The sequence below is a fragment of the Musca domestica genome, unplaced genomic scaffold (genome assembly GCF_030504385.1).
Source record: "Musca domestica strain aabys unplaced genomic scaffold, Musca_domestica.polishedcontigs.V.1.1 4, whole genome shotgun sequence".
NCBI lineage: Eukaryota > Metazoa > Arthropoda > Insecta > Diptera > Muscidae > Musca > Musca domestica.
Window position 1 is genome coordinate 28,516,526 of NW_026712328.1, and position 25,272 is coordinate 28,541,797.

At 34.3% G+C, this 25,272-nt stretch overlaps 1 protein-coding gene across 1 annotated transcript in view; it reads right to left on the reverse strand.

Moving 5' to 3' along the window:
- LOC101901532 (serine-rich adhesin for platelets) overlaps positions 1-25,272 on the reverse strand; it is a 238,540-nt gene that overhangs the window by 47,761 nt on the left and 165,507 nt on the right. The window contains exon 2 of the mRNA XM_059126713.1: positions 17,452-17,846. Within this exon, the coding sequence (XP_058982696.1) occupies positions 17,452-17,846 (395 nt within the window). The remainder of the gene's footprint in view (positions 1-17,451; positions 17,847-25,272) is intronic.

Here is a 25,272-nt window from a genome sequence, read left to right on the forward strand (position 1 = left end):
TTTTGCATATTTATTATTATGCTATAAGAGTTGAAAGCTTATTGCATATATTCAGGCGAAAATACATATACACATTAAAACGATTTGGATTTTAATTAACGTTTCTTAGTTATCCTGCCAGTACAGATGTAATAACTAATAAATTGTGAGTTTTGGCGCAAAGGAGTCATCTTTAATATCAAAAAAAAGATTTCGAGGGATATTTTTTATTAAAATATAAATATTACTTTTTATCCTGTGAGATGGAATGACGATGAAATTCTTCAGATATCAGGATTTAATTTTGGGCACACCTTTTTTACTCATTTTTTTTTGAAAGCAACATTGTAATAACTCTGACAATTATTATTGTTTGTCTAGTTTAATATGATTGCAGATGGAAATTCATAGCATACCTTTAGGCAAAACAAGTTTTATAAAATATGATAAAAGTTAGACGACAACACAAAAATATTTTCAAATTGATAAGGAGCTTTTGTGTGTGATTTAAGCCTTAACATATGTGGCCATGATGTATGGAAATACATACACATATATGTGTGTGTGTAGATGTTTCTAAATTTAGTTTGTCATACGAACATTGTCACACCCAACTAATTTGGCAAATATGTTTGTTGTTATCAATCAATAAAATTAAATGTCTACATTTGGGATGCAAATTAAAATTTATAAAATCTTAAAGCATACATTTTGGATTACGGTAAATGAAAATTCAATATTTATTTTGAATAATAAAACGAAGAGAAATAAAAAAAAATAAGGGGCTATAAAAGCCGTTATTGTAACTTCTGTGAAAATGAATTTATGTGACTGAGAATACATTTAAGTGATGGATTTCAAGAAATAAAATTAAATGTATAAATTTATAAAACATTAAAGCATACATTTAGGATTAAATTTAATTTAAATTAAATATTTATTTTGAAGGATAAGAAATAAAGAAGAATATTTTTTTTTTAAATCTATTAAATACATAACCTTGGGCTTAGAAGAATATTATTTGAAGAATTTTAATAACTTTAATTGTGGGTTTTTAAGAATATTGTTAAAGAACTATAAGATAAATAGCCGTTGATACGAATAGTTCTTAAGGACTATCAAGGCCATTATTTTGGATTTTCGAGAATATTTTTTTAAGGACTATAAGACATATGATTGTGGATTTTTAAGGGTATTTTATGAAGAACATTAAGATCCATTATCCTGAATTTTTTAAAAATAAAAAAAAAAAAATTGAAGAACCATAATCGTCGATATTTCAAAAATTATGATTTTTAAAAAAATATTTTTAAAGGTCTATAAGACCCATATTCGCGGTTTTTTAAGAATATTTTGTGAAGAACTTTAGGATCCATAATCCCGGATTAAAAAAAGATTGAGGACCTATAATTGTGGAATTTTTAAGAATAATTTTTGGAAAATTGTGAAGCCAATAATTATAGATTTTTTAAGAATATTTTTTTAAAGGACTATGAGACCCATATTCGTAGATTTTTAAGAATATGTACTTTATTAAGAACTTTAGGATCCATAATCCCGGATTAAAAAAATTAAAGGTTCATAATCGTGGATTGCTTAAGAATATTGTTTGTAGAGCTATAGGACCAATAATTTTGTATTTTTTTTTTTAAATGCCTTTAAAGGACAATAGGACCCATGCTCGCGAATTTTTCAGAATATTTTTTGAAAAGATTAAGATTTTTAGATTGTGGAGTTTTTTATGAATATGAGTTGATGAACTATCAAGGTCATAGATACAGATTTTTCAAGGAATATAGTATGAAGGACAATTAAGACCTCAAACATGGATTTTAAGAACATTTTTTAAAGTTTATAAAGATTTGTGTGAGAATATTTTTATAGGACTTTCAATGCTATAAAAGTGGATTTTTGATGAGTTATAATTTGAGATTTTTTAGAAGGACTATTAGATCCATGAAAGTGTATTTAAGAATATTTTCTGCGGAACTTTCAGACCGACAGTCGCAGATCTTTTAACAATATTTTTTGAAGGACTATAAGACCCATAATCGTGGATTTTTCCGAATATTTTTTGAAAATGCTGATTTTATTTAAAAAATTGAACGATTGAGAATTTAAGAAAATACTTTTTAAAAGATTATGAAAGCGGATTCGAAAAATCGGCAACCAACTTCAGACTGCTGTCATTTCTAAGCCACTCGTCCGATAGCTGTTAAAATTATTCCAGTGACAGCTCATTATTTTGTTTACAAGCGCCCAAAAGCATTTTGGTGAGAATTTTCCAGAAAATAAGATATTCGTGATGGAATTCAAGCGTGATAGTTTGATTTCTTTATATTTAGCTGAAAAACCACAAGTGGCTATTGTTAGAGCACTCCAGCACGTCAAGGAAGTGGACGGAAGAAAACAGCAACATCAGCAGAAATGGTTCGAAAAGAAAAGAAGCGACTTGATCGAAACCTGCGTCGCAGTGGCCGAAAAAAGGCTCGTGAGCTGAACATATCGCAGTATTCCATTTGGCAAATATTGAAAAATTAACAAAGAAAAGAAATATTTATTTCAATTATATATCAAAAAAATATTTGCAGCAATATTCCAAAAAAATCCTTATTTTTTTATAAATTTTTCCTTGGAATTTTATCGAGTTAACGCCAGAAAGTAACATAAAAATTCGTGTTAGGCGAAAGATGTTAAAAGAAGAAATATTTTACACAAAATTTCACTATAAATCTCGGAATAAACCAAACATCATTTTAGAATTGTTTTTATGAAAATTACATTCAAAATTTATGAACTAAAAGAAAAATTATACCTTCGCTTTTTGTACTTTTAATTTAACACGTATCCAATCCGAGTATCCAATACTTAATTTTCGTCATCTACTGATCTTTCCCCGTAATTATTCAAAAAATTGAATTTTGTTGCACAGTGTTACTTACGAATATTTTTAAAGGCTATAACGTGGAATTTTGAGAATATTGTTTGCAGGATACAAAAGTGTATTTTTTAGATTATTTTTGAAGGCTATAAATGAGAGATTTTGGAGAATGTTGCAAATGTAGATTTTTAATATTGTTACCTTTTCATCGTCCACATATCACACATATCTTTCAATAACTTTATTAATACCCCTCGATAAAAATTAGTATGGAAAATATTTCAATTAATAGAACGCCATTAAACCTCATTAGTTTTATCTTCCGCTTTTTCCCCCTTTATAATTTTTATTTACGTGGAAGTAAGCGAATGATGTTTATTGTCATTGCGTTCATATTCAATAATTTTAAGTGTCTTATATAACACATCTGGAGACAGGCTCGCTTGGAAATAAGCATAATGATCAGAAAACTTCCCTTGCCATGCAAGCCAACTGGCATCCATGCCATGTAACCATGTGTTTGGTCTGTCTGCTCATTTAAAGTTTATCAAACCCAATAAAGTTTGGGTTTTAATGAGAAGTTTTGTGTCGGTGACTGGGTTGTGGAAGCACAATGCTTCTGCTCCCCACTTGTATGGCATTAACGTATTGCACGTTTACATTTGGGAAATAAAACTCCTGTTTTTTCTGACACAATAGTCCGGCTGATAAATATACAGATAAATTCTTTATAAAAAAACAAAACAGGTATGAATATACCTGTGTGGGTGAGATTGTGTGTATATAAAAGTAAAATCTCAACTGAATACAATCACTATTTATCTTTATAGCCACTCTTTTAGGCTGCATTATGCACAGAGCATACTTTGGGGCTGTTAAATGCAATGTTTTTTTTTTTGGTTTGTTATAAAATGTAAATTATATAATTTGTTCAATGTGAAATACGATGCAATAACAAGGATACAACATTACATGTGCATATGTAGCAAACAAATTTAAGTGTTTTTCCTCTTGGGCAAGAATACTATTGACAATAGAGGCGGGATATATGGGCATTTATGGTGAGTACAAATTCATTTTTAATGTACAAATATTATGCCAGCGAATGAATTTTGGCTCAGAAAAAACATGAAAAGAGATTATGCAGGGAAATGGTAAACATATTTTTTTATTGGCAATGTCATATGCAATGGCTCCAAAGGATGTTTGGAAAATAAAATCAAGTTTGGGCGCCATAAATTGAAATGAAGTGGAAAAAATAAATGTCTGATGCATACTTTTAGGCCATTTATAAAATAAAATACCCTTCATTAATTTTATGAAAATTTCATTAGAAAATAGATTTTTATTTTTTGTTCCGGGTGTTATATTTGTTATCAAAATATTATTGGACGGATTAGGCCATAGATCTGACATATTTTTTTTTAATTTTTGTGGAAATGTCGAAGATATTTTGAAAAAAATTTAAAATGATTTATTTAAAATGTTCATTATAAATTAAATGTCCAAGTTAAGTCCAGATCACACATGACGTTAGAATCATATGTAAATTGATTTTTTTCTTATTTATTTTTAGCATTTTTAAAGCATACTTTTAGACGCTCTCCAAAATTTGTTCAAATAAAACCAGTAAAGAAAGCCTAAAAGTCGGAGGGAGCCGACTTTATTATACTCTACACCCTATTGCATGTGAAGTAGAGCTTTATATAACAAATTAAAAAATAATAAATTTAACAAATCGGATGAATATATATATATATGGGAGCTATAGCTATATATGAACCGATTTTCACAAAATTTAACATATTGTTGTTAGGCTCAATTTGGTCGTAAGTGCCAAATTCCATCCCAAAAATCTGAAACAATCTCGATAAAATTTGGGAAAGGTATTTCTGGGCTTTATTTGATATATTACCCCAAATCTCGTTGTTACGGCTGCAGAATGCAAATTACAACTGCGGACTAAAAGGCAAATTGGACGAAGATATACAGGTTGAGATGAAAACACTGCAAACAATTTCAGACTGCTGTCATTTCTAAGCCACTCGTCCGACAGCTGTTAAAATTATTCCAGTGACAGCTCATTATATTGTTTAAGCATTTTGGTGAGAATTTTCCAAAAAAAAAGTTATTCGTGATGGAATTCAAGCGTGATAGTGTGATTTCTTTATATTTGGCTGGAAAACCACAAGTGGCTATCGTTAGAGCACTCCAATTAAATGTGAATAAATCTTTTGTGTCTCGTACCATAGCTCGTTACCCTGATACTGGTAGCGTATCCCGACGTCAAGGAAGTGGACGAAAAAAAAACAGCAACATCAGCAGAAATGGTTCGAAACGTAAACAAGCGACTTGATCGAAACCCGCGTTGCAGTGGCCGAAAAATGGCTAGTGAAATGAATATATCGCAATATACTCAAGCGCCAGCCATGGTGATGATATGGGCCGCCATAACAGCCGATGGTCGCTCTCCGCTCGTATTCATCGATCGAGGCATCAGAATAAGTGCCGAATATTATCGGGAAAATATTCTGGAGGCCTTGAGCACGAAAACATTTTGGCCGCAGACCCTGGACATTCCAACAGGATTTAGCACGCGCCACCCAAGTATGGTTACAAAATGAGGTTCCTCATTAATTTCCAGCCCACAATGACCCACAATTTTCCGGATACCTATCCGTTAGACTATTGTGTCTGGAGTATTTTGGAAAGCAAGGTTGACACTAAAAAATACCAAAGTTTTGATCACCTCAAGCGCATCGCCGGGAATGGGCCAAAATACCGCAGAGCAACATTCGGGCAGCGTGTGACGGTTTCATAGGCCATTTGAAGGCCATAATTCATGCCAAATGTGGCCAATTCGAACAAATCTAAACTTATTCTAAAATTTGATATTTCCGACACTTGTTTTCCTTTCATTTAATAAAATTAAAAAAAAAATGTAAAATTTATGGCGTTTGACTTTGTTGCAGTTTTTTTATCTCACCCTGTATACTTTATATGACATAACGTTACTTTTAAATTTAAAGAAAATCTTGTGAGTGCCTAGGAGAACATTCATGCTACGACGTTCTAATTCTGCGAAAAAAATTACTTATTGAGACCAACGATCTAGCCCGTTCGCTAAAAATTCCTAGAGGAGGTTACCAGGGATGTTTTTTAGAAATGCAAACAGAGAGGTTTTATCCCTGCCGAGGGGCGAACAAAAATTAGAAAAACTGGAATTAGGAAAATATTTTCTCATTTCAAATTTTAAAAATGTATAGCCTACTTTTAGGTACTTCCATCTTCTGAAATATAAAAGCCTGCTGTTGGGGTCCTTTAAACTCGAAACTTCACAAAATAGTGCTTCAAAATTTTCTTTCCCGTATTCTCCATTTCAATTCAAATCCACTCTCTACACTGAAAACACTTCAAAGCCAACACCGTTTATATCTCAGTTTGTTGTTCGTATTCTCAAGAATGGCAAAGAAAATATTGCACCAGTCACACATAAGATATGTTATGGTTCTCCAAATATAGCAAACACCAGCTACGAAGCAGTTTCTAAAAAAAAACTCTTTAAAAGGAGCCAAGCCAAAAAAAAATGGACAACAAGCAAACAACATTCCTAAACTGCAAGGAAAAAAAATCGATTTACGGATATCACTATTAAAGCAAATGGGAAAATATGTAGCATCTTGCCATTCGTTGTTGGGCCATACAAAACAGGATCCGTACAACTGGTGTGTTAAAAAGATGTTGCAAGGTTTTTTTTCTCATTTTTTACTATTTCACATAGCTCCACACACACAATTTGCTTTTTTGTGGAGCAAAGGGGGGGGGGGGGGGGGGGAGAGAAGAGATGACAATGAAGATACCCACCACCCGACAATGGCGACAATAGACGACAATTTCTTGTTAAAGTCAATAACTGTTAACTGTATGGCAAGAATTTTATTGAATGTCAATGCTGTGTTGTTGGTTGGTTTCTGGGTAAACCGGCGAAAGACTCTGGCAAAGCAGCTTTTATTTTTGTGGCAGACAAACTTGTCTGGCACACATCAGCTCCATTTGGAGGCGCTGTTAAGAAGCTTTACTTCATTATTGACATTATAGTGTATAAATTCTATGTTTTAATTATGGCATTTAGTTTTAATGACGACTATCCTTTGTTATCGAAAAATGTATGTGTATAAATAAAATAAAATTAAATGATGTTTACTTTATTTTAACAAAAGCAAATGGAGCAAATGAAGCAATTTAAAGGCAGGAGACTGGGTGTGGAAAGGAGTTGAGATTGAAAATTGAGATGTTTATTTTAAATTTTACTTGGATGGGATGTGGCTCTATTGAGAATTAACATAAATATAAGATAGGAAAACAAATATTTTGATTTTTATTATTGGACTCCTGAAAGTATGCAGCATGTCTTATAAAAAAATGCATTATTTGTTTAGAGGGAGAAATCTATTTTTTTTTTAAATTTAAGAAATTAAGTTTTGCAATATTATTTAAATTTTTAAATTTCTCTTGTAATATAAAAAATATGCCTCCTAAGAGTATGTATTATTCTTTGTATAACACAAGCAACGCTTGAGTTATGTTTAGTCTGCATGGAAAAAATATAAAAGTATTTCATTTCTTTTCTTCAATTTGACATATATTTATCAAAGTGGTCCATCGTTTTCTTTGTTATCCTTTACATAGATTTCTATGGAAGACATTTTAAAAGTGCAAGAAAGTGTTGCATACTTATAGGCTGGCACTTGATGAGAAAGTGTGTAACGCACTCTAAACTCCATTATTTCAAAATCGTATAAATGTTGCATAAACATTTCCTTTGAAATGAAACCCAGACAGAAATCAAAAGTTCCGCAAAAGGGAAGAAAATGTAGGTAAAGTATCATAAATCAAACATTGGCTCCCTTGGCCAGCTAAAAGTAAAACGTTGGCGATTTATAGATTTATATAGTACCGACATCTCAAATTCCAAAATAATAATAATTTTAGTATTAATTTTGGAAAAAAAAGTTTTGAAATAAAAAATATAAATTATAACATGAATCAAATAACAATTTAACTAACTTAATTCTTAGTAAATTATGAGAAGTGCTGTGGTCGGGCATTTTTTATTTAATATATACGCCTCATCGAAATAGCATGTTTAGATCCTAGGTCTTTTTGGATCAAATTCGTTTCAGGACATCCGTCTGTCTGGCAGGCTGATGCGCACGATAACTCTCCAAGGGAGTATCCGAGTCCAAACTCCAAACTTTAGACCGAGTTCGGAGATGAGTAATATCGGTCCACTACTGCTGTTACCTCCACCACAAAAGGTCGACATTGTCAAAAAAATATTTTATTGTTCAGAAGGAGAAACGATAATCCGATTTTGCTTATACTTGCATCAGTGCTAGGTCAGGTGCGGTCCACTCCATGAAGTACCTCCCCACAAAGGGTCAAAATTTTAAATAATTATAAAATGTGATATAAGATAGTTTATATGAGAAAATGGGCAATATCGGCACACTCCATGAAGTACCTGCCCCACAAAGGTTCAAAATGTTGAATAATTTTAACTCTTATAAGGTCGGAAATGATGGGCCGTTTGTTTTCATGTTTCCCACATCCTAATCTATTTACCAACATTATATCTGGTATGGAGGTAAAATATATAGGTTCACTTCCTAAGGTACCTCCCATGCAACGGGACAAAATTTTTATTAATTCTATATCTCATGAAATGGGAAATAATTAGCTAATGCTCCTCCAATTTCACATCTCCAAATATTTTTATTAACACAAGATCTGGTGTAAAGATGAAATATATCGGACCACACCTTCTAGTACCTAACACACAACGGGTCAAAATTTTGAATTATTATATCTCCCATAAGATGCAAAGTACAGGTTGAGATAAAAAAAACTACAACGAAGTCCAACGCCATAATTTTGACATTTTTTTAAGTTTTATTGAATGAAAGCAACAAATGTCGGAAATACCATCAAATTTTAGAATAAGTTTAGATTTGTTCGAATTGGTCACCTTTGGCACGAATTATGGCCTTCAAACGGCCAATGAAACTGTCATACGCTGCCCAAATGTTATTCTGCGGTATCTCGGCCCATTCCCGGCGAAGTGTTTGCTTGAGGTGATCGACACTTTGGTATTTTTTAGTGCCAACCTTGCTTTCCAAAATTATCCAGACACAATAGTCCAATGGATTGATATCCCTTAGATTTTGCTGGACATTGTGCGCTGGAAATGAAGCGAGGAACCTCAGTTTGTAACCATTCTTGGGTGGCGTGTGCTGAGTGCGATGGTGTTGAGTCCTGTTGGAATGCCAAGAATATTATCGCGAAAATATTCGGCATTTATTCTGATGCCGCGGTCGATTAATACTACCAGAGAGCGACCATCGGCTGTTATGGCGGCCCATACCATCACCATGGCCGGCAGTTGGGTTCTGGTGGCCAACCGAAGGTGCACATTTTCAGCTGACCTCTTTGGCAAGTAAACACGATCATTTTGTTTGTTTACAAACTGCTGGACAACGAATGTTTTCTCATGGGAGAAAACGAAATTCGGCAGTTCGCCGCTTTCGGCCAAGCGATGCAACTCTTTAGCTCTTCCGGGTCTATTTTCTTTCTGTTGCTGTATAAGATCTTGCACTTTTTGGAGTTTCAATGGCTTTACTCGGAGCTCATATTTGCCGAATGGAATATTGCGAAATGTTCAGCTCACGAGCCATTTTTTCGGCCACTGCGACGCGGATTTCGATCAAGTCGCTTCTTTATTTTTCGAATCATATGTGATGATGTTGCTGTTTTCTTCCGTCCACTTCCTTGACGTCGGGCTACGCTACCAGTATCACGGTAACGAGCGATGGTACGAGACACAAAAGATTTATTCACATTTAAATGCTGGAGTGCTCTAACGATAGCCACTTGTGGTTTTTGCAGCCAATTATAAAGAAATCACACTATCACGCTTGAATTCCGAATAACTTTTTTTCTGGAATATTCTCACCAAAATGTTTTTTTTTCGCTTGTAAACAATATAATGAGCTGTCACTGGAATAATTTTAACAGCTGTCGGACGGGTGGCTTAGAAATGACAACAGTCTGAAATTGGTTGCAGTTTTTTTTATCTCACCCTGCACATTATTTAATATCATATGAATTACTACTACCCCCCCTAAAAGTATACCTTATTTGATCACATTATTCTATTTCAACTTATGATTTGTAATAATATAAACGATTTTTTTGTTATTTAATTATTTAATTACCCATTATTACGCAGAAATTAAATGAGACATTTAATCTCAAAAATATTATTTTTTAGTAAATCCGGGTCAGAACAGTCAAGATTCATAGTTCCTTAGCATAAATCGGATGTTAAATTTTAATTTAACCTGAATTCCTGCTTCCCTAACCCCCTAAAACTATACCCTACTTTATAAAATTATATCACCCTTCAACATATGCTTTATGTTGCAATAGTTTCCCCAACTTAACGTCTCTTAAATGTTTAATAATTAACATTTTAATATGCATAACTACTTGAATTTAAATTTTCAAGATGAGAAATTATGTTGTTACAAACGCAGAGGCATCTTGAGTTACGCTTAATTGGAGCGGCACACAAGACCTTCTTGCCTAACAACAATGTCAGCAAAGCAATACAAAATAATAAATAAATACGGAATACTTGTTCAGGCCGATTTTAATTTATGCCATTAGTTTGTCCCACCCAAAGGTAGTGTAGGCAAACGGTCAAGTATCCACACAGAGATGTGTACGTGGCGCGTAGTTGCTCCCTGGCCATTGCTGTGGCGATATGATAGTCGGGAATAGAGCAAACAGCATAGTAGTTCTTACAAAGTAAAGAAAATACGGAAAAAATGAGAAGGCAGTTGTGAACAAATTATGGATATGGAGTATGTGTATATGTGTTTGGGATGATGTTACTCTTGATGATGATGCTGCTGCTGCTGCAGCTATTTTTGCTTTTGGCTATCTACGATGATGCCACGATGGCATAACATAAACGAGCCACATTTGCTTTACTAATCTTGAGAATCATAAATATGAAAACTTACAACAAGTACATGTGTATACAGGAATACATTTTTAGGAATCCTATTGGGTTCCGCGGCAAAGGTTTCCGAGTAAACCAAACATTCAATGGAATGTAGTAAATTTGGTACATATTTCATAACCCTATGTTTTTTTCTGTTTACTCACAATTACATGGAGTTTTTAGACCTGCCTTAACTTTCATAGAATTACTGTGTGGTCCTCAATGTATGCTTGGCATATGCAGCAACTACGCCATGCCGAACTCCATCCAATGCAGCATTGCCAGACAACGCATTGTATAGCCTCAATGAACTAAACCTAGGCCAAAACGCAAATGTATCTAGTCATAATTTGTTGTCGTTGTTGGCATTTTGGCTGCAAGCATAGTTTCGCATACAACCAAGTTGTTGCAACTTAACCTGCATATGGATGGTTTGCCTGAATTCTGCCATGATCAGGCGACATCTAGTTTTTGCTACCATTGCGTTTTTTGCTTTGTTTTACACCAACGCCCATCTATCATATATTTCATTAGAAACTGGAATGGCGCACAACCTTGGCTAGGTTGCAGTTGGACAATGCTTTGGGAAAAAGTTTTTTTGGTTATGAATTAAATTGCTTCAAATATTTAGCTGCCAAAAGCAGCTGTTTTTTTGTAAAATAATGACAGCCTAAAACTATGCAGTGGTTTTTTGGTAGTTGAAAGAGTAACTTTAAACTATTTTGTAGTAGGCAGAAGATCTCGGTGCTCGACCACATGGTCTTAGTCTGAGACAAAAGGGCTATCGGTCCACTCCTTCTGGTACCTCCCTCATACCTCAACGGCTCAACATTTCGAATTATAATATCTCTCAAAAATGCGAAATAAGATCTGATTCAATCAAAACTTCAAATATTCCATTATTCCTAATAACACAAGATCTGCTCTAAAGGTGGTACATATCGGCCCACTTCCCCCACAAAGGCCAAAAGCGCAATAAGAATCCGATTCTCTTTAAATTTCACTCATCCTGTTCTAAAAAAAGAAGCACTGGTTAGAGGATTTGGAGTTTTGTGTAGTGAGTTTTTTTGTAACTGTAGAAGCTTTATTTTTTTAAATAAATGTCCTTCAAGGCGTGAACAAGACTTCTTCTATAAGTCTTCTATACGCTGAATATATTATAGAGGTCATCCTAGAGTTTTTCTTCAGAATGAAACCTACCTTGATGATGTTAAAGCCTTCTAGGAGTCTTCTAGAAAATATATCATAAAGGTCTTCCATAGAACGAAGACGCTGGCAAGGTTTTCTGTAGAACGTGCCCTGGTGGTTCTCTATAGTCAAAAGGATGGTTGTCTTCTACAGACTGAAGGCCGTCTATAGTTCTTTGATAGGCAAAGATCTTAGTAGGTATTTCCTATAATGGAAAGCCTCATAGCGGTTTTCTGTAGAAGGAAGAGTTTTTAAAAATCTTCTTTAATCGGAATTTTTTACAAACCTCCAGAGTTAGAGTTTCTGTACACAAAAGCATTCCAATAGGTCTACCATTGACAGAAGATTTCTTAAATGTTTTTTTTATAGAAAGAAGACCTCTATTAAGAAGAACCTCTTGAAAATGTTTCTTCTCCAAGCCACTTCTGTAAACGCTTTTTAAAGACACAAGACCTGCCAAACGTCTTACAGAAACAAACTATCACTTAGAATTTTTCTGTAGAGGACCACTTTGACGACTTCCATAGATAAGGAGCCCTATTTTGTAAAAGGAAATCCTTCAATAGGTCATCAACTCCTCCAAAATGTCTTACAAAAACTGAAGACTGATATTTTATAAAGAAGGCCCGTTGGACCCTCTAGAGATCCTTTGTAGATGTTTTATGGATAAAAAAATCTCTGACCGATGTCAAAAACAGAAGACCTACTCGAAGTCTTCCCTACTCAAAAGTCTTCATAAAAGCTTTCTAGGAGCAGAGGACCGCCAGAATGTCATATATTTGCGGAATATCTGTAGGTGTCTTCTAATAATGGTTTTCTATAAGTCCTCTTAAAGTTGTTTTTTTTTTTTTTAAGAAAAACTAAAACAAATATTCTAAAGAGAGAGGATCTAAAATCAGTCTCTATAGAAGAGGTATTAATATTTTGAAAACATGCAGATTTTATTTATATAAAAGTCATTCACGGAATACGGAAAAGGCCTACCATGGATAGAACACAGAATGCGAGCGGGAGTACTCCTGCGAGTAACAAAAATAGAAATGGAGTAAACTCTTTTTTCCTACGCTGCTCGAATAAGTGCGAGTATGTTTTGCTCGTATTTGAGTGGGAGTATAATTCGCTGGAAATCGAACTGATTCTACACCTGCCGAGTTTTCTTGTGGGTTTCTTCGTACTCATTTTGCCAGTCCGTACATATAAAACAATGAATGGAGAGTTAATTTCTTTTAAAACTCGTTCGAGCATTCCTGCTCGGGAGACTAGCGAGTAAATTCGAATAAATTTGGGTATCTTGTATATAGAATTCACCCTTTAGGAAGTCCTTTACGAAACTCTATAACCTCTATATAGAAACGAACTCTTCCAAGTCTTCTATTGATAAGTTATCTCCCCTGGGTCCATATATGTAAAAAATCTCTTTTTATTTCTTCTGATTCTCTACTCATTTGGATCTTCCATAAATGCCAAATTACACCATTACAGCAAATATTTGCCTCAAAATGAAAATTTATTTTCATTTACAAACATATAATTACCACACAATTTTTTGTGGAACAGCTTGGAAATGAAATGATAAGAAACTTATAAAACACTTTCAAAAACTTAAAGCATACTTTTGGGGGATGTAACATTTAAAGTATACGCTTAAGTGGAAGTTATTACTCTGTTGTAATCTTAGGTAAGAGTATTACTTTTTTACACACACACACACACACACACACACCTACATTGTGTCCCCTCCTCTCCGCCTTTCTTGCCACCTTTCAGTTTCTCTGATGGTATTTGTGAGTGTTTTTGTAAAAGTGTGTATCATTGGGTTCCATTAAAAACAAAAACTGTTGCATACCTAATGGCTGACACTTGAGGTGGTAAATGGGATTTTTAGTTCGTTCTCTAACGTTCTTCCTGGCTAGAAAGTTGTTGTTTTTTTTTGTTTTTTTGTTCTTAGAAAACAAAAAAAGACCAAGTGATGGAGCTAAAAGACTATGGAAAGTGTATACAATCATCATCGGAGTACTTATGGTGGAGAAAGAGAGTGAAACAGTTGAAATGCACTTTGTTGGATAGAGTGAGAGTTCATTTTTTGTGTAGACTATGTATGTAATTGTGTTTCGATTTAAAGGACTTGCCTCGGGTTAATAGGTGAGGTAAATATTTAAGAAACTATGACTGTTTGAAACTGTTTTCAGAATTCTGTTTTTATGGTTACAACGTTACAGAGTCGAAAAAATAAAATAAACCAACATTTAATTGGACAGAAAAATTAATTTCATTCTTAATTGGCAATAATATTTCTCATTAAATTTTTTGTAGGTACAAATTTGCTGCGGAGCTTATGTGGAGTCCTTATTCACACCATGTCCTTTTTAATCTGTTTTGCAGCCAGCGGAACTCCGCCATGCGAGAATCACTTGATGTGGATAAGTTTTGGTGTATTTGCCGGTCAAATCAAATAAATACCCCCTGCCTGGCCACTGGCATGACGTTTGAAGTTCCGCCAACAGACAAACAAAATCAACCAAAATAACGAAAAATAATTTCCTTTGGCAATTAAAGTCCAGCCCCCCCTCAAAAAAGTAATTTTGCTTGCTTATGGTCGAGATACCTGTTTTTCAATCGAGACGGTTAAAAAAGCGTGCATTTACACTGACACACTTGTGTATAAATGACCGCAGAGAGATAGAGACACTGAAGTGCCACAAAGTTTGCATGATTACAACACCCAGCCGAGGAGACAGGCAAAACATGCCGAATTGGCACCCTCTTAGATATATGTATGAATACAGAGAGACATTGGCCAAAAGAGGTGTAGAGGTCTTTTTGGTGGGACCAATACACTGAGAGAAAATATGTAATACTTCTTTTAAATTGAGTCATAAGTAAGAGAGAATGCTAAATATGTTGCGAAAACGAATTGACAAGGAGACATACTTTCAGAATGTTGTTTAAATTTCGGGCCATTACACTGAGAAATAATATTTTGATCAGAGAAACATAATTTGTGAGAGACTTGGCCTTCGACTTGGCATTAAAAGAAATGAAAACCAGTAACGGTTCTAAAGGTCGAAAGTCGGGTGGCGCCGATCTCGATAAAATCTGGTAGGGCATTTTCGAGCAGTATATGATGTCCGGTATCAAATATCATGGTTGTGGAGTACATATTACGCATTTGAGGTACTTTAACACCAAATCGGATGAAACATATATATGGGAGCTATAGCTATATCTGAAGCGATTTTCACCAAATTTGAAGTACTTGTTTTTAGGATGAATTCAGTCGGAATTGCCAAAATTCAGTCCATTTGGGCTGATATTAGCCATTTAGGGCACAACAAGTTAAAAAGTATAAATATGGGCCAATATTGTCCAATCATGGATATTCAAAATATTGATGTACCAGAAGGAGTGGACCGATATATCCCATCTTCATAGTAGATCTTGTGTTGGTAGAAATAATGAGAAGTGTGTAATATTAAGAGAACCGGATGCTTATTTCGGATTTTATAATCGTTTTGTTTATTCAAAACTTTGAACCTTTGTGGGGGAGGTACCAGAAGATATAGTCCGATCTCTACCATCTTTATAACAGATCTTGTACTGATAGGAATATTGAGAAGTCCCAAGCCTGAAAGGAATTGGATGTGAATTTCGCGTTTTATGAGCTTCATGGCTATTCAAAATGTTGACCCTTTGTGGGGGCGGCACCAGAAGGAGTGGACCGATATATCCCATGTTCACAACAGATCTTGTGTTAGTATAAATAATGGGATGTGTGAAATGTGAAGAGAAGCGGATGCTTATTTCGGATTTTATAATTGTTTGGTTTATTCAAAACTTTGACCCTTTCTGGGGGAAGTACCAGAAGGAATTTGTTCGATCTCTACCATCTTTATAACAGATTTTATACTGATAAAAATATTGTGATGTGCCAAACCTAAATGGAATCGGATGTTAATTACGCGTTTTATGAACTTCATGGCTATTCAAAATTTTGACCCTTTGTGGGGGAGGTACGAGAAGGAATGAACCGATATATCCCATTTTCATAGCAGATCTTTTGTCAGTAGAAATAATAAGATGTGTGAAATGTGAAGAGAACCGGATGCTTATTTCGAATTTTATAATTGTTTTGTTTATTCAAAACTTTGACCCTTTGTGGGGGAGGTACCAGAAGGAATGGTTCGATCTCTTCCATATTTACAACAAATCTTGTGCTGATTGAAATATTGAGATGTGCCGAAACTGAATGAAATCGGATGTTAATTTCGCGTTTTGTGAGCTTCATGGTTATTTAAAACCTTGACCCTTTGTGGGGAAGGTACCGGAAGGAGTGGACCGATATATTCCATCTTCACACCAGACCTTGGTTTAATAAAAATATTGTGATGTGTGTAATTTGAAGACAATAGGTCTCTTACTTCACATTTTATAAGAGCTATAATTATCCCAAATTTTGACCTATAGTGTGGGCGGTACTTGATGGAGTGTCCCGATATTGTTCATTTTCCCACCTAATCCAGCACTGATGCAAATCATAGGATTTGCAAAGTTTGCACAAATTCTTATTATCCTTTCTCTTTCTACGAGGTAAATTAATTTCTTTGAAAATTTCCAACTTTTGTGGGGGAGGTACAAGAAGGAGTGGATCTATATTTCCCATCTCCGAACACGATCTTAGTTTGATAATAATATTACGATGTATAAAGTTAGGACCAAATCGGATACAATATTTCGACCTTTTGTGGGGGAGGTACAAGAAGGAGTGGACCGCTATTGCCCATCTCCGAACACGATCTTAGTTTGATGATAATAATATTACGATCTACTAACTTCGGACAAAATTGGATAATATCGTGCGCTCCAGCCAGACAGACGGACGGACGGGCATCGCGAGATCGACTTCAAATGTTCTGAACGGATTTGTTCCAAAGAGACCTATATTTTAAAATCTTTATTTCGATGAGGCACGTTTTGGCCTCTCTAGCCATATAACCGAGGGTATAAACATATTTTAAAGTAATTAAATTATTATTCTTTCTCAGTGATATTTTTATAGGTGTAGTTGTTAACCAAAGTCGAAAAAAGACTTGTTAACATAAAAATCATTTTCCGTCTGGTGGCAAACAGGCCATTGAAACCATTCATGCATAGACCGTTAACCACCAGTTTTTCTTTTTCCTGGCACCAAAAAGGAGTCTATATCATTGTACACATCGCACACATAAACTCGAAAAAATTCCGTTATCCTAACGCCACCAACACGTTTTATGCTTTGGACATTATTTCAAAAATGTTTCCCATAAATGTTTTTAATTTTTATTTTTTTCCAACTTACCAATCTTATTTCAATTTCAGCATCAATACGTTTACGCATCTTACGATTGGAATTACCAAACGGACACAACAAATCATCATCACTGCCAGCAGTCATGAGATTTGCACCACCAACACCATTCGTCGCCAATGCTCCTCCGTCGGCCAGCAGTAGTGTCGCCTCATTGCCATCGGCAGTTAAAATATCAAATGCCGCCGTTGTGGGTGAACCAACGGCCGTCGATGCTGCCGACAGGCCGGTGGCCGGTGTGGGAGGTGGTGTGATTTTGCCGGCCTCATCATACAGGACACGTACACTGTGCGGTCGAGTGTCGCTGGTAAAGAGTTCCTTGCGATATGACTTGTCACTTTCGTAGTGTTGTTTACGTTGTGCGAATGTTAAAAGGTCGCTTTCCGCTGTTCATACCATGCCATTCCATTGATAAAAACACACACCAAGCCATGGTTGGGAAATTGGAGGAAGAAAAAAAGAGAGAAGAGAAAAAATACAAAAAAATTAAATTTTATGTTCATACTAAGTAAAAAAAGCAGATAAATAAATAAATGAATGAATCAATGTTTTTAATGAAGGTAAAGCCAAGAGAGAGAGAGGCCTCAGCCAGAGAGGGTTATCTTGGGTGGGGGTTATACATTTTTGCTCCACAGTCAATTAAGTATATTTTTTTTTGTTTTTAATAAATTGAAACAAGTTGTCGTTTATATCTGTTTTTGCTTACGACGAGCTTTGCAGCCATAAGTGAGTCACGTTTTTTTTGCATGGAAATTACAAAATTGATAGTCTGTCTTGCCGGTATTAATTATGACTGTTTGATTTACTAGTAATGCCAGTACTTTGGCAGTGAGGTTTACAAAGGAGAATTGAAAATAAAAAATGAGAGTTGTTCTAGAAATTATATTTTTTTATTGAATTGAAAAGATTGAAAAGTTTTATCTATAATAAATTAGGAAATATTTTTTTGTGTGTTTTTATCGATAAATTTGATAAAGATATTTTGCTTTTATATAATATCAATATAGATTTTGTATCTTTTTCGACTTATGCTAGGAACACAATTGGAGCGAACGACGAATTTTTTCGCGGCGTATGTTCGTCGTCAAAAATAAAAACCATATGTGTATATGGAAGTGCACACAATCACGGCGCCGGCGAAAATTTCGTCGGTCGCCGCGAACTCAATTAGCTTTATTTCTATTTCATACGCCGGCGAACGGCGACAAAACAGTACAAGGTGGCCATACTTGTACGAATTTTATGTGTTTTAGTAAATAAAGTTACTTTATACTTAAAAATTTGTTATGGTCACTCTACTATCTGTTATTCGTATAAAAAAACATAAATAATTTGTTTATTTATTTGTGCACTTGCGCCTGAGTGAAGATGGATATCAGTGAATTTATAATAGAGAAGATGGACATAACTGAAATTATAAAGAATTATGAGTTCTTGTATAATTTTCATTGTAGTCAACAAATGAGCAAAAAGTAAACAACTTCATCAGCTGTTTTATAATTTCGTCAGTATTGTGTTCCATACGACGAATTTTCGCGGCTCATTTTGTCGCCGCGTAGGGCGAAATTCATCGTTCGCTCCAATTGTGTTCCTAGCATTATATTGTAATTTTATGTAGAATATTTTTGTCTTTGGTGTCACTCCCCTAAAATGATGTTTTATGGAAGGATTTTTCATAAACTCAGATGGAGTGCGATTCTAACCCTAAAACATGTATTTTTTTTTTGTTTTTAACGATCTGAAAAACTCGCTCGAATTCATAGAATGAGTGAGGCCAACTCGAATTCGAGAGAGGTCTTTCCTGGGAGCAGATAAATAATTTTTGAGTGGGAGCAAAAATCGTTTAAATTCGATCAGTTTATACTTCTGCAGATCAATCTTTTAGTTTTTGCCATAAAGTTCTTTTATTTCTATTTCTATATATGTATGTGTATTTTTTTCTGTACACAATCAATCCCCCTCTCTCCCCCACGCTCTCCAACAGCATATATTTTATATTACACACAGAAATCAGAAAACAAATTATTTTTCACTCATTTACACTCTTAGGACAAACTCTTGCTCTATTTTGGGCGCTTCTGCTCCCACTCTAATTTTTCAAACTGAAGAGACTCGGGAGTTCTCCCGCACATAACAAAAGAGAGAAGAGTAGACTCCGTAAAATACGCCCACTCTTTGAGCAATTCTACTCGCGCGCAAGTGTTGCTCCCCAGTGAAAGTGAACAAATCTGTGATATGGTGTTAAGTAAGTTTTGAAACCTGAGTGTTTATTTGATTTAAAGAAATCACCGGATTTTTACTAGGAATGTAGCCGAAGACACTATATATTTATAATCGATGGAGTCCAAGGAATATTAACATAAATATTTTTAAACACAGAAAAAGGGGGAAAATTGCTAGTCCTGTTTCAGCCACCTTCCAATTTAAACTTTTAAGAAGCCGGTACTCCATATTCTGATATTTTTAGGTCTACTTTTCTAATTTACTGGAGTTTTCCTATAATTATTGTTTGTGTCGCACGATATAATTAATAGACTCATCCATAGAAGAAATTCAAGACCATTCGTCCTTAAAAGTTCTCTTGAGTGTCTTGCATATAAAACACCTAAAAATCTTCTACCCAGAAAAAAACCCTGTCATATATACATATTATCCACAAAAGACCTCTTAAAGATATTCTATCATAAAAAAACAGAAAGTCTGAGCCTATAGATGAGCTTTTGAAGGTCTTCTGTACACATTACAGCTATTGAAGGCCTTCTAATAATGGACAGCCACCGGGGGATCTTTTATCCACAGATCACTTCTTGAAAGGTATTCTAGACATTAAATATATCGTGGGAAGGTCATTTAACATTCGAAGACTTATTGGAGGTATTTTATTCATAGAATAGTTCCAAAAGGATTTTTTTGCCGAATTCTTTTTTAGAAACCCCTTTGAAGATTTTCTCTCCATAGACGAATTTTTGAAGGAGACTTCTTAAAGATCTTCTACGCATATTACACACATTAAGAGCTTCTTGAGGGTTTTCTACCCATAGAAGGTTCTCATATCATAGAAGATCTCCACAAAAAAAAAACTATTTTAATTTTCAAAAAGGTCTCTTGGCACTAAAAAATACCAAAGTGTCGATGACCTCAAGCAAGCGCTTCGCCGGAAATGGGCCAAAATACCGCAGAGCAACATTCGGGCAGCATGTGACGGTTTCATTGGTCGTTTGAAGGCCATAATTCGTGCCAAAGGTGACCAATAAACATATTCTAAATTCTAAATTCTAAACATATTCTAAAATTTGATGCTATTTTCGACATTTGTTTTGCTTTCATTCAAAAAAATTAAAAAAAAAATGTAAAAATTATGGCGTTTGACTTTGTTGCAGTTTCTTTATCTCACCCTGTATTAAAGGCCTCTGAGGGGTTTTTACCCATAGAAGGTCTTGTATCCATAGAAAACCTTTAAAGGTCTTCTTATTATAGAAGATCTTCCAAAAACCAATTTAAATTTTTAAGGGGCTCTGGCTGTACACAAAACATTCAAGGAAGTCTTTTGGAAGCCTATTAAAGGGGTTTTTGCCATAGAAGAAGTATTTTAACGAGAAAAGACCTCTTAAAAATCTAGAAAATCAATTAAAGAACTATTGAAAGTCTAGAAAATTACTTAATGGCGTTGTAGCAGAGTTTCTATCTATTGAAGGCCTCTTGGTGTCTTTCTGCTACGGAAGACCTATTAAAGATCATCCTTCTACAGAAAACAGCTCCAAGGGCTTCTGTTCATGTTCTCTTGATTGACTTCAATCCATAGATAGCTTCATGAAGTTCCTCTATTCATGAATAGCCTTTGAGTCGTCGAATAATACTAGACCTCTTGAGGGTCTTTCATGGAGGAGACCCCACTTCAATCTATAAAAGACGAAAGCCTTCGATTTAAAGGTCTCTTAAAAACTTCCGTAAGAAAAATATTTCTTTACCTTCAAAGTTATTTTAAACATAGAATTGAATATACTCTTTCCACAAATTTTCAGAACATCCCTCGCTTTGAAAAAAATTGCTATTATTTATTTATTGAGACTTCATTCATTTCATTAAAGACAAGGTATTAACAATAAATATCAGGGACACTTAAAACTATCATGTATTATTCTAATATCATTATATAAAATGGGTATGCTACATGCTTAAACATTCTTTAGATATGTAATTGTATTTAACAAATAATCAATAAATAAGATAAATAGTGTTTGCTCCCGACACTTGCTGTAGCGAATAGAGTTTTATCTATATTTGGATGTGTACTTACAACTAGGACTTACAACTACAGAAAAAAAAAAAAAAAAAAAAACGAAACAAAGCAATTAAACTAAAATTATGAATACTTAAACTATATAAAAAAAAAAAAAAAAAAAAACTACCCCCTATGTGTTCCAGGTGTAGAGTAAGAATAAAAGTTTTGGCCAGATGAATTTGACCCTCCTTGAATTATTCCTAAGGCGGAAAGATAATTCGTATTCGTCCAATTAAATTCACGTTCGCTGTTTAAAATTTCCTGAAAAATAGACCCATTGAAATCTACAAGTCTTTCTACGAATCGCTTCATCAAATCAAGTGCATATGTTGAAAGTCGTGTAATTTTGCTCTCATAATAAATGAATTCATTTGAATATCGCTTAGTATGTGACTGAAAATTTCGACCTAAGCATTTCCGAATAATGTTCCGCTCAAAAACTTCTAATTTTTTCATCGTGGTTGGAGAAATGTTGAACCAAATAGTAAAGGCATACAGAAGGACAGGACGTATGCTAACTTTGTAGAGGAATAATTTAGTTTTAACTGATAAAAATTTGTTGTTAAATAAATTTGAAAATGCACCTTTAATGCGATTCGCTCTTTCTAAATTGTAATCAGCATGTCTGTTGAATTTTAGAAGGTGGTTGAAATTAACTCCTAAGTATTTAAGGTTATCAGTGAACTCAATTTCATCACCATCCAAATGCAGCTCTAACTGTTTACTTTCCGGCACTACAGTATATTTGCATTTTCCGGAAGCATTTCTAATGCAAATTGCTTTACTCTTTGTGGCATTAATTTTAATGCCCCATTGCGAATAAAAAAATTTCACTCGGTTAAGATGCGACGAGACATGTTGAAGAGCAACTGACGGGGACTCATCGTGAGCGTAGAGAAGAGAGTCATCGGCATAAAGTAAACCCTTGGATCCATCAAATACATGGGGAAAGTCGTATATGGATATATTATATAAATGAGGTGCTAATATGGATCCTTGCGGCACGCCGCAGGTTACATCACAAAAGGATGACAGGACGTTATCAATTTGAGCAAAGAATTTTCTTTCGTCGAAAAAGCTTTTAAAAAGTTTCACTGTTGTTGGTTGAAAACCAATCTCAATCATTTTGAATAAAATACCATTGTGATAGACTTTGTCAAAGGCTTTTTCGACGTCAAGTGACACCACCACAGTGCATCGTTTTTCCCTAAGATTCTGGATAATGTCGTTGTGGAATTTCAGAAGAGCATGAACTGTTGAATTTCCCTTCTTAAAACCAAATTGATATTGAGAAATATAAGGACCACTCAACTCAGCATCCATTTTTTCCTTAATAATTTTTTCGAACAATTTTCCAAGATTTGAAAGAAGTGAAATCGGTCTTAAGTTATTAATATCACTGTCTCCAGTTTTTTTTCTTATAGGAACAAGTTTTGCTATCTTCCAAGCTTTTGGAAAATAACCGTTGTTTATACAGTTATTAAATAATATTGTCATATACTCCAAGGCCTTCGTCGGAAATTTTTTGATGATGTAATTTGACACGTTATCCACGCCGAACGATTGAAAAAAATTGCTTTTCTATTCAAATATATATTTTGTAATGGAATTTATGAGCATGCCGATTACTTTACATATTTTATTTGTTTTCAATTTGAAAATTGCTTTAGATTACAACTTGTAGATTATAGAATACAAATTACTGTTGGTAATTTGTACAATTGCATGTAGATTGTTTTCTTATTTCCGAACATGATTCATGTATTTTTCGAAAATGAGACTAATAACCTGAGGGCATAACATGAACGAGATACATTTTAAAATCCATAAATAATTTTCGAACAAAAAAAAATCGATTCTCATGATAAAAAGAACCCCTCCCTCACTCCCACAAAGACAAAAATTAATTTTTCCCCTGTTTAAAAAAAAAATTAGTCAAAATACAATTCATAGAGGCCCGCATTATTACAATTTGTTTAAAACAAATATCGTAATTAGAAACATTATTGTCATTATTTTAATTAAAAGCTACGTTTTTTGTTGACTTTATGTTGGGAAGCAAACCAACCACGTATTCCCGAGCCAAAATCGGAAAAATTCTTAATTTGTTTAAAAAACAAATGCTAGGTCAAATTTACACTTCCACCTCCTTTGTGGAACCCATAATTTCCACCATAATTACATGTGTAAACATTACGGAACAAAAAATAAAAAGAGGAAAACTCGCAAGAAAACAAACCAACCAATTATAATTCATGATCTATAAGGGAAAACCCAGCATTGCAATTTAACAGAGATGGCTTTGTTTATAAGAAGAAGAAGAACAACAACAAAATGAATGTGAAAATGTTTGTAATTAAAATGTAATGTTCTTCCCTCTTTCACGAAGCAAACAAGCAAAAAAGAAAAGTAAGCAAAACCGAGAATAATTGAATTAATGGCAATCAAAGACATTACTTCACCAGCGACAGCAATGGCCAGCAATCATCCTCTCCAATGATAAATGTGTGACATGAGAAAGTCCAGTCTAAATCTATAAAAAGCAGCCAACGAAGCAGCACAAAATCTCAGCAGTAATGCCTTGGTCTTTGGCCAAATAAACGGCAGACACACTTAAAGATCGCAAAAGTAAAGCGGACAGCCAGTCATCTAGCCTTAAGGCTAGGGGGACAAATGAATATGAAGTGAATGATACGAAAAAAAGAACTAGAATAGTTTAAGTGAATAATGAATCAAATAGCGAAAGGGTGAACTCAAGTGGTATGATGGAAAATAAGCATATTGATTGCAATAGTGCAAGGTAGATGTACTAGGTAATCGCATCAGCGCAGCTGACGGCACCATTAAATGTCAAAACAAATTGTTGTAATGAAGAATTCGCCCTAAATGAATTCAACAACAAATTTGTTTATGTTGTTTTCCCTAAAAGTACCTTTTTATAATATTTCAAATAATTTAAGAGCAAGTTAAGAGTGAAACCAGTAAAGAAAATGAAGGAAGGAGGTTAAAATGGAGTGCAACTCTAAGAATTAAGTTAACCTCAACATCTAAGATTCCCAAAGCACATCACGGGAAGTAGTGCAAGAATTCCACTCTTGTCATTTGCAGTTCCGGAAAACTTTCGGCTTAAACCAGTAAAATATAGTCATTATAAGTTTCTTGGTTTAAAAAATATCGCAATACTACAATTAATACCTATTTTACTCTTATTTGTTTTACAATAAAAACGACGTTCGTTTACGACGAGAGGCACACAAAATAAAATGTAAACAAACACCTCGTTTCTGATTGGTTGAAACAAATTTGCCGCAACCTTTAAATGTCATGGCGAATCTATGTTTTTCGCCTTAGATGCCAATTTTGACATTTGAGGGGACCACAAAAGTTGCTTTGTTGTAGCAATTCGCCGATGCGGTTACCTGTTAGATCTACCTTGCAATAGTGTTTACAATAAGTGTGTACGATAACCCAATAATTTGTAATTAATAAAAATTATTGCAAAATGTTGTTCGGTCCCGTTCAGAGAGCGA